Source organism: Neomonachus schauinslandi, chromosome 5 (assembly GCF_002201575.2).
Source record: "Neomonachus schauinslandi chromosome 5, ASM220157v2, whole genome shotgun sequence".
In the NCBI taxonomy this organism is placed as follows: Eukaryota; Metazoa; Chordata; class Mammalia; order Carnivora; family Phocidae; genus Neomonachus; species Neomonachus schauinslandi.
In genome coordinates, this window is record NC_058407.1 from 132496750 (window position 1) to 132508483 (window position 11734).

Sequence of the window (11734 nt, forward strand, 5' to 3'; positions counted from 1 at the left end):
GTGGAATTTAGGAAACAAAACAGATGAACATATAGGAAGGGGGAAAAAGGGAGAGAGAGAGGGAAAGGGAAGCAAACCATAAGAGACTCTTAAGGATAAAGAACAAACTGAATTGATGGAGGGAGGTGGGTAGGAGATGGGTATTAAGGAGGACACTTATTATGATGAGCACTAAGTGATGAATCACTAAGTTCTATTCCTGAAACCACTGTTATACTATATGTTAACTAACTAGAATTTAAGTAAAAATTTTGAAAGAAAAAAATTTTTTTATAACATTAAAAAATAAAGTAACTTAAAATAACTTTATGTGAGTTGTACCTCCAACTCAAGACACAGTGCAAATTATTCATTTAATTTAGCTCTTGATATTTAAAAACTGAGTTAAAATTATTACATAAAAATATAACAAATCTATAATACATGGTATATGCAGAAACATCAAAAAAAAAGAAAAAAGAAAGAAAAAAAAGTCCTACCATAAATTGTTTAGGGGAAAGAAAGGTAGAGCCACAAAAGAGAAATATATGTATCTATATAAAGTCATTAAGAACACACGCCACAGTTCAGGGGTGCCTGGGTGGCTCAGTTGGTTAAGCGACTGCCTTCGGCTCAGGTCATGATCCTGGAGTCCCGGGATCGAGTCCCGCATCGGGCTCCCTGCTCGGCAGGGAGTCTGCTTCTCCCTCTGACCCTCCTCCCTCTCATGCTCTCTGTATCTCATTCTGTCTCAAATAAATAAATAAAATCTTTAAAAAAAAAAAAAGAACACACGCCACAGTTCAAACAATGGTCCTCTTCTGCCTAACACTTATCAAAATACCCAGTATCTTTCTTGTTTATTTGGTTATCCTCCCACCACTAGTTTATTAGCTTAGCAACTATAGAGACTTTGTCCTTTTCCATGCTGTATCCCCAATGCCTAGAACACTGCCTGGTACACAGTTAGGTTTCAATAAACCATTTATGTAATGAATAAATCAAAAAATTGTTTTCCAGATCATTTTTCTATTCACCTTGATCCACCTTCCCCTGACTTACCACTAAGTTCCAGCTACACTGATCTTTCTGATTCAGGCTCTTTCCCCTTTTCAGACCTTTGCATCTGCTGTTATTTCTCACTAGAATGTTCTTTCTCCTATTCTGTCCATGGCTTAGCTCCCACTCTTCCTTTAGTGAAATCTAGAAGTTATTCCCTCAGATAAACCTCTGATCACCCCACCTAAAGTAGGTGTTCTCTTTGAAAGTACTCCTTACAACGACACGCAATTATTTTATCAATTTACTTTTTGGGGGGTGCATCTTCCCACCAGGATGTCAGATCCATAGAGGCACATACTTGTTCACCAAAGTTCCCTATGGTCCAGCAGAGCTCCTAGCACCACAGGAAATACTCAATAGGAAGTTACCTTTAAGTGGATCAAGTATAGGTATTTTTTTTATCTTTTCTAACTTTTTGTATTATCTAAAATTTTACGTAAGCATAAATATAATCTGGGAGAAGTAAAGCAATTTGCATTTTGGAAAAAAGGATCTCCCATAGCCCTAAATAGCAGCAAGCTAGTTTTTAAATATGAAGACAAAGGAGAGAAAACAAATGGAAATAACGTTTCTCATGAGGCAAAACAATAGAGACCCATAAAACAAAGCATCCCTGTTAAAAAAAAAACTATAGAATAAGATATGATTTTCATAAAATTTTTTAAAAATATAAAGAAGTTTGCCACGTACAAAAGTTTAAATGTTTTCTAATGCCCAGATAATCATACACAGAAGGAATAAAAACCAAAGGACCTTTGCTATAAGGGCAAAACATGTGTACTCACTGTTTTACATTTCAAAAGGTGACCTATAAATCTATACACACAGTAGAGTTGTAAGAAGTGATGCCCTCTCTCTAGAAGTTTTGCAAGGGTTTCCTCACTACCATACTTAGAGAACCCGGTGAGGAGTTAGGAGCAAAGGAGTTCGGTAAACCTGTAAGTACCATCGAACCTGTCTTGGTGGCCCCACCGAAGTTTCACTCTCTGAAGTCCCCTGAAGGTTAGACACCTAATTTTTCCCTTCTCCCAGTCTCGTCTGCACCCGGCGCTAAGGAAGACAGCCCGCTGGCCAGGTGGGGCGCCCTAGCAGCAGAGGGGAGCAGAGCTGCGGGTGGCGGTCAGCCCCTCCCTCCTCACCTCATGGTGCATGGGGGAGGGGGCTGCACTTCTGCCCAGCCGGCCCGTCGGCCCCCTCCCGCCAGCGAAGGCCAGTGCGGTGGCCGGGGTTGCGCGGGGCGGCATCTTTTAAAAGTCAACGAGGGCCGCCAACCGCGAGCCGGCGTAGGGCAGGCGCAGACCCCAGAACCCCAGCCACAGAACCCGGTAGGGGGTTCGTGGGAGCTGCAATCTGGTTTGAGGGCTGGTCGAACAAGCAGAGCGCCCTTGGTCTTCCCCTTTCTCTGATGTCTCTCAACACCCTCCCTCAGGTGTTTGTTATTTTACAGTGAGTGCTCCAAACTTCAATTTCTTTAAGGATCTTGCCCACAGGCTCTCAGTAATGCTGTAATGACGACTGACTGCAAATCCCAGACCTAATCTGAAATCCACATCTTTTCACTACAGTGTCCCCAATTATTCTACATCAGTGCCCCTATAAAGCTTTACCAATATCATCCATATAAATTCACCAGCTACAGTTTCATGTGGCTTTGTTGTATAATTTACAAAAACAGAAGGTCTACTGAATATGATTTTGAGTGCTCCATAGATCCCCAGGAGATGCTGATATCCGCACTTGTGGTCAGATGGGGGTGCTCACCCACTAAGCCAGGCAGCCCTAACAAAACCTACCAAAAATAAAACTTTGGGGGGGCATGAAGTATTTGGCCTGACCCAAGGACATCTTTACTTTTGGCTCATGCTTTAACAAAGTTACTGAAGACATGTAACTGCATTTTCTGAACATATCTGCATTTGCTAGAGGAAAACCTATTCAGGAGATCCTAGAGAATCATTACCACTATTGTGTTGTACATATAGAAAACATACAGGAAAATCTTAACTCACCAAATTCACTTAAATTTATAAAGAATCATGTAGATTGATTATGTACTATTTAAAATAGCAAACTCACTTTGAGTGTTTAGTATATCCAAAGGGAGAGAAATTGCTTTTTTAAAAAACATTTCTGGAGGATTATATCCATTGTGTAAAATGAGATATACCCATGTACTATGACTTTTTCATTTAACTGTGGCATACTTACTTTTGGATTTAATATTCAATTTCTGAAGATTGTTTTAACATCCTCAGAATCTAACCTGACAGTAAAAAGTATTTTTGTATATCAAAAAGATGCTTATAATCTTATATCTACCAAATTTTCTCTCTTGCTATGCTATATAAATTCTTTGGAGGCCATACTTTCCACGTTCAAGTTATGCACCTTTTATTGGAACCATTTCAAAGTTTATATGGTGTCATTTTTAGACATCTGTATAAAGTGACCTTTTTCTGGCTCTTTACCAAACTGGAATTACTAATTTGTGTTTTACTGTTTAAAAAAGATTTTATTTAATTATTTGAGAGAGAAAGAGGGAGAGAGGGAGCACAAGCTGGGGAAAGGCAGAGGGAAAGGAAGAAGCAGACTCCCCACCAAGCAGGGAGCCCGGCATGGGGCTTGATCCCAGGACACTGAGATCATGACCTGAGCTGAAGGCAGACCCTCAACCAAATGAGCAACCCAGGCACCCCTAATTTGTGCTTTAAATTAAACTATCAGCCTGCAATGAGATGGCTGCATTAAACTCACTACTATATTTTATTACAAGGACACTGTTAAGTAGTTTTGTACCTCTTAAAAGAAAATCCTAAGAATAAATTTTTCTCAAAGACAATTACATTTTAAAACCTGCTTTGGATTCTTTTGATTACAGATGATGAAAGAGAAAGTGACCTAATCCATGCCATAACAAAGGTGACTTTTTTTTTTTTTTTACAGCTCACACCCCTAGAAATATCCCATCCCAAAAGTCCTGGGCAAAAGAACAGGTCTGTTCACTAACAGTGGCTCACAGAGAAGTAGGGGATAACCACAGGGTAAAGCAGGTACTTCAACTAGTCAAACTAATCTCAGAAGTTAGGGTCTTAAATATTCTTCTAACCAGGGAGGGAGCAGATGTACTCAAACGTTCTAAACAGGGTTTATTTCACTATGCTAAGGAAGGTAGTGAGTCTTTATACAGAATATAAGCAACGGATTTAATTCTCCAATTTTCCTTCCCTTATTAAGGGAAAACAAAAGTATGCTCCAGACACATTTCTTATGATAAAAGTAGTAATGTTAAAAAGAGAAGCCAAACTTAAAACAAAAACAAAAGGCCAATTGAGTTAATCAATAAAAATAAAACCTGTTACTTTTAGAATGAAATAATCTTTTAGCAAATATATTAAAAAAAGAAAAATTAAAAAACAGAACAAAAAGGAGACTATAACCACAAATACAGGGAAGACATTCCTAAAATTATAAAACATCATACACAACTTATACCAATTAATTTGAATACTATAAAAATATAAATTGCCAACACTGACCTAAACAAAAGAAACATCTAAATAAACCAATTATGATGAAAAAACTGAAAGAGTAGTCACAGTCCTACTCCCCCTTCTCCCAAAAGACTAGTTCCAGAGTTTTATTGTCAAATTTCACTTCTCACTTAATCAGATTATCAAAAATCCACAAGTTTGGCAATGCATTCTGTTGGTGGAGCTGTGGGAAACAAAGTGAAGGGAAAAGCAAAAAAAAAAAAAAAAGAAAGAAAAGAAAAGCAAAAAAACAGGAAAAAATACGTACTATGTAGATGATAAAAGACTGATTTAAACATTAAGATGGATAGATCAATAGAAATGGAAATTCACAGTTCAAGATTTATGAACAGCTAATAAACAAATTTCAAAATACCTCCAGTTTACAGATTTAAGAAGCCAAACAATCCCCAGCAAGATAAAGATACACTGCATTGGAACAGCACAGAGCTAAAGACAGAGAGAAAAATACCAAAGTAGTCAGAGAAAAAAGAACTGAGACACAGCTGACCTCTCAGTGGCAATGGAAAAGACAAAGGAATGAGGGATGAGATCTGCAATGTGCTCAAAAACTGCCAACCTAAACTGCTATTTAGCAAAACATCTTCCATAAATGACAGTGAAACAAAGATACTTTCAGGTAAACAAAAGTGGAAAGAGTTCATCATCAAGCAATCCTTCAACAACAACAAAAAAGCCATCCCAAAGGACATGCTTTGAGCAGAAGGAAAATGGCCCTAGTTTGAGGTTCTAAAAGATAAAAGAAGCAATAGAGAAAAGTAGTAAAAATGTGGGAAATGTAAATAAGCACTGACCGTAAAACACAACAATAATTCTAAACAGGCCCCCTTCTGTCCAGTAAGAATATTATTTAAAAATATTAAAACATATGATAACATATAAGTCATGCAGGGACTGAATGAAGTTAAACTTCTAAGGGTCTTGTATCATCTAAGAGGAAGGTAAAACTATTGCGTTTTTTGTTTGTTTTAGATTTTGAAAAGTCAAGGATGCATATTTCTTTTTTTTTTTTTAAGATTTTATTTATTTGACAGAGAGAGACACAGTGAGAGAGGGAACACAAGCAGGGGGAGAGGGAGAAGCAGGCTTCCCGCAGAACAGGGAGCCCGATGCGGGGCTAGATCCCAGGACCCGGGGAACATGACCTGAGCCGAAGGCAGACGCTTAACGGCTGAGCCACCCAGGCGCCCCAAGGATGCATATTTCTAAGAGAATTATAAAAAGGGGGGGAAAGCATATTTTCCAAATTAGTACATGGGGAAAATGGAATGATAAAGATATTAAATCGATACTTAAAAAATAACAGAAGGGGGACGCCTGGGTGGCTCAGTCAGTTAAGCGTCTGCTTTCGGCTCAGGTCATGATCCCAGGGGCTTGGGATGGAATCCCGCATCAGGCTCCTTGCTCAGCAGGGAGCCTCCTTCCCCCCCCTGCCTGCCGCTCCCTCTGTTTGTGCGCTCATGCTCTCTCTGATAAATAAACAAATAAAATCTTTAAAAAAAAATTAAAAAAACAAAAAGTAATAAAATATAACAGGAGCGGAAAGAAATATAAGATAGCCAGGGCAAATAGAAAGCACAAAATAAGAGTAATTACAGTGCGTGTAAACAGGCTAAATGTCCCAGCTGAAATGCTTTAAAACTGCATTAAAAAATTCTAACAGATGCTCTTTAAGAGACATCTAAACCATACAAGTGCATGAGTCTACAGCTATTTCAAAATAAATGAATTTAAAAAACACAAAAAGAAATGTATTAAAGAGAAAATCACAAAGCATAACTGATGAACTATAAGCAAGATGAATTAACAGTACAGAAGGGAGAAATATTCAATATCAAAACTGAAAAAAAGACAATTACACATGCTTCACACATTAAAGATAGCAAGAGGGCACTGTTAGCAACCATAAATATTAAAAATTCAGACAAAACAGAGACCTAGAAAAATCTAAGCAATACTGACAATTTTTTTCAAATCTTGATTAAATCATGTAACCACTAAAAAAAATTAAATCACTAGTCAAAAATTTGCCACCAAAAAAACTTCAGACCTAAGTGGATTCAATGGTAAATTCTACCACAACTGGTTATCTACATGAGAATAAAGTTAAATTATATCTATACTCCAAACTACCCATAATTAACAATTCCAAATTTTTAGACAAGAAATGAAAAATCTTTAAACAACTTCTGTTCATCAAAAAGCACCACGGAGAGAGAAAAGGTATTTGCAACCCATTTAACTATCTAAAGATGAGTACCCAGAGTATGTAAAGAAGTCCTATAGTCCAGGAACACCGGGGTTTCTCAGTTGGTTAAACATCTGCCTTCGGCTCAGGTCATAATCCCAGCGTCCCGAATCAGGCTCCTCGCTCAGCAGAGAGTCTGCTTCTCCCTCTGCCTGCTGTTCCCCCTGCTTGTTCTCTCTCTCTGACAAATAAATAAATAAAATCTTAAAAAAAAAAAGTCCTACAGTCCAATAACCCAATAAAGAACAGAAATGGACAAGGGATATGAACAGTACAAAGGGAGAAAAAAAAGGCCTCTAAACATAGGAAAAGATGCTCAAACTCAGTCATAATTATCTGTAAACTGATTTATCAAACTACCAAAGCACACAAGTTGAGCAATGCATCCTGTGAGGGGGGCTTTAGGAAAACAGTCAATGCAGTATATTGCAAGTAACCATGCAAAATCCTAAGAAAAAGCAGTTTGGCAATATTTCTCAAAATTTCAAAGGCATTTAACCTTTAACCCAGTAATCAGAGTTCTGGAATTAACAGTACTAGAAATACCTGCTCACATACAAAATGACAACTCTACATAATTACTCCAAGCACCATTATTTTTAACAGCAAAAGACCAGAAACTAATTATCTACTACAGACTAATTAAATAAACTGGTACAGCCACACAATGAGAAATTGTTTTCCTATGCTGTAGAATAAGCATGCTACCTTTATATTGATTTGTATTTGTATGTATGTATATGTATGTATATACTGATTTCCTGGATATACTGTAAATGGAGGAAAAAAACGTAGCATAGCACAAATCAGATTAAGAGGAATATAAAAACAAACACTGGGGAATGAGTTGGATACATACAGGAAAGAAAAGATTTTTCTTTGTATGGTCTTTACACATTTTTTAGTTGTTTAAATAAATTATTCTAGTAATTTTTTTAAGCAACAGGAAGAGTTCAACTTGTACATATAAGATTTTTTAAAAAATTCATACATATAAATAAAACAAGTACCCAATAGAAAAAGTGGCAAAAACATGACTAAACATTACACAGAAGAAAACAAACGTTCTACTTCTTTTATGTAATCACAGAAATGCAGTTGAAAGCCACAATAATATTTCATTTCCACCAGACCAGCAAAAAGTAAAAAGCTGAACAATGCCATACATGGAGAGAATGTGAAGCAATGAGAGGTTTCATTCAAAATTAGTGGTGTATAAATCACAACTACCATCTGGGAAAAGTTATACATTATCTAATGAAATCGAACATGCACATATCCTCCCAATGGGTCCAGCAATTCTACTACTAATATGCCCAAGCAAGAGTATCATATATATGCACTTGAGGATGAACAAGAACATTTTGGCAGCACTAACTGTAACAGCCCCATGTTGGAAATAACCAGGATGTTCATAAAGAATAAAACAGCTAATTATATAATCCAATTATAATATATTCTTAGAGTAGACCATTATACTTCAATGAAAATGAATGAATTATAGCAGTGGTTCCCAAAGTGGTGATGGTGCTTAGGTGGGTTTTTATCTATACTGAAATGTGTCATCATCTGAGAGATCTACAGAACTCAGAGAACTAATATCTACTGCATGACCAATGTGTGGATGAAAGATCCCTTCAAAATGCAAGATAGACCAATGGGTTTTCACGTCACAGAATTTGAGAAGTTCACTGACACGGCTTCAAATTTTACACTGCAGTTAACCTTTAAAGAAACTGTTAGTTTTATTTTTCTTTGATATTCATCAAAACCTATCTTAAAAGTTTATAAAAACATTCCTCCCCTTTCTAAATACACAGATGAGTCTGGATTTTCTTCATATACTTTCAACCCAAACAACATATTGCAACACACTAGAGAAGCAGACATGAAACTGAGTCATTAAACATATTTGTGAAAATGTAAAAACAATGCCCCTTGTCACTAATTTTTTTGGAAAAGTTTTTTCATTAAAATGTTATTTATATTAAGATGTAACAGGTTCATTATTTTTTAGAGGTACCAATAAATACACCAATAAATGCCATACCTACCATATTTAAGATGAATCAGTTTTAGTATCTAATGACATAATCCCCATAAACGAAAGATCTTTAGGGTCCTCAATAGTTTTTAAAATCATAAAGGGAGTCATGAGACCAAAGTTTCTGAATTGCTGAACTACAGGCACATGCTTCACCAATGATGAATCTCAGAAACATAATGTTGAAGTAATTCACAGATAAAGCTCAAAAACAGGTGAAAGTAAACAAACAGGTTAATTAAAAAATATATGTATGTGATAAAACTGTACAGAAAGGTAAGGGAATAATTAACACAAAATTCAGGATTACCATGGTGATGGTGGCAGCAATACACTGCTTCTGGGGAGAGGACACAATAAAGCTTCTAAGGCACTTAGATGTCCTTTTAAGCCAGGTACACAGATACACTTAAAACAACAACAACAATAGTACATATAAATGGTATACTTCACAACAAAAACTTTAATAGAAGAAACAAAGGGACATACCTACTATCCTAGAAGGAAAAACTCAAAAGAACGTCTCTTCTCAAATTAATCTATAAATTCAATGCAATCACAAACAATATCCCAACATGATTTTCTACAGAACTTGGAAAGATGGTTCTAAACATCATCTGGAAGAAAAATGCAAAAAATGCCCAAAGCTTTTTTTCAAAAGAAAGTAACAAGATATATTATAAAGGTACAATAATTAAAACGGTGTGGTAATAGGTAAATGGGTCAAAGAAGAGTTCAGAACCCAATTAAAAAAAAAAAAAAAAGCGAGGGATATGACCCCGCCAAGATGTTTCTTTTTTTATCACCCAGAGGAAAAAAATTAAAATGAGAAATTACTTTCAGTTATTAGAAAAATTAGTAAGATGTTAAAGAAATACTGTTATCATCCAGTGCTGGCTAGCAGGCAGATAAAGCATATCTTCTGAGAGTGGACTTTAATATATTAAAGGGTATGATATTTGAGGACAATTTCACAGCATTATTATCCAGCATTCCCACAGGGAATCAACTCTGCAGAAATACTATCATTGTTATAGGGGAAAACTTGAAAATAAATATCCAGCAAAAATGAAAGACTCATTTGATAAAGATACCATACCTACTTAATCATACTAAGCAGATATCATACTACATTTGTTAAACACTATGTCTCAGGCAAGTTTTTAGGCACTTTGGGGATTTTAATTCATTTAAGCAACTATAGAGTACAGGAGATGCTTATAATACAGTTCTTTTTAAAGAGAACTGGTTACCTTTGGGTCAATGTGCTGAAAACCCCACATTTTAAACACTGTTCTTGGTCTTTCCTAAAAGAATTATGTACACTCTGTCACTTTTTACTTCTCTCTCGTCTGGGTTATTTACTGGTGTGCTGAACATACTGCATAGTGCTCTCCAGTTCTGGAAGACAGTTTTTCAACAGAAAATATTCTTACACTGTAAAAGAGTATCTGCTTTGTTCTAAATCTCCTGAGTAGGCTTACCAATCTCAGATCCTATAAATTTACATACACACCCTTTTTCCCTTCTAAAAGAGCTTCTTCAGGAAAACACCGTGGGCCCTTTGATAACTAATGTTAGAATAACATCAAATACTCGCTCAACACTTAAGTTTACAATAAATATCCGTTCATAAACCCTACCATTTCTAAGTACCTTACAGGGAAAACAAAGGTAAGACAGGTGTATTTACATTTCTGGATTTCAAATAGACAAGTACTAAATGAAACTAGAGGATTTTCAAAGTGTCTTCCTCAAGTTTTGAGGTTAACATGCCATGTTCCCCTACAACCTGCTGCTTGGTGCCACCTTCGGATAAACTGCTGGGCTGCATGGACCAACTTAACTACGACATTCCTTGGGCACTACTTGAGCTTTCTGCTACATGACCCTCCCTAGGGAAAGACCCTTTCCTTCCAGAACTACTTTAAAAGAGAAAAGGTCATGCACTGCCGTGGATTCTAGACACAGAGACTTGAGATGCAGACTTCATACAGAAGCCTTTACAAACTATTTAACAGCTAGTCCAAAGCAAATGAGCAAAGCTTGAAGTAAGTATTGTGGCTTGTATGAGGATGAAGCTGTCCTCTGACAAGCAACTCAAAGGCAATGCTTCAACAGTTCTGGACGTCCTGCCTCAAAGGGCAAGGATGGGTTCCGAAGCTCTATACGAACGTGTCAAATACCGACGTCGCAGAATCAAGTCAGGGTGGAAGCGTTAGCCATGTTGAGAATGGCCACAGGTTATAACAGGCCGACTCATCCAAACAGCAGCACAGCAAAAACAATTCTGAAAACCACCGCCCCCCTCCCGCCCCTTCACCCCGAGCGCAGAGCAAACAGGCAAGAGAGCGTTAGTCACGCAACATCCAAGGAAAGCATGCAATGTCCTTCCGAATTTAAACAATTTTGTGCATGACAGCAGCGAAGACCCCAGCAGACAACGACAAAAGCCCAAGCAGCTACGCCGCACACTCAGCCTTGGAGGCGGGGGCTGCTCCTTTCCTCCCTCCAGGTGCACAAACAGAAGCGCCCGCCGCGGGGAAGGTTTACCTGTCTCCCGGGCGGCCGCCGCCCCCGAGGATTTGAGGTTACTGTTCAATTTCTTCCCCATGCTTATGGGCGTCCGCTTCTCCCCACATGCACTTCCTCTCTCTCAGTCCCCGCGGCCAAACTGACAGGTACGTCCGGACCCTAGTAGTCACCCGCCGCGCTCTGCCCTCTCCCCGACCAGGGAGCCCTCGAGGCGCCTTCGCGACTCTTCGCTCCCGGGGTCTCCAGCGGGAGCCCTCGGCGCTGTCTGCACCGACTCTTCAGGGACGCGCAGGACCCTCCACGTCGCAGCCTGGG

At 37.9% G+C, this 11734-nt stretch overlaps 1 protein-coding gene across 1 annotated transcript in view; it reads right to left on the reverse strand.

The window, feature by feature from the left end:
* Window positions 1-11498, reverse strand: part of TASOR2 (transcription activation suppressor family member 2) — a 71708-nt gene extending 60210 nt beyond the window's left edge. The window contains exon 1 of the mRNA XM_021696733.2: window positions 11438-11498. Within this exon, the coding sequence (XP_021552408.2) occupies window positions 11438-11498 (61 nt within the window). The remainder of the gene's footprint in view (window positions 1-11437) is intronic.
* Window positions 11499-11734: the final 236 nt, after the last annotated feature.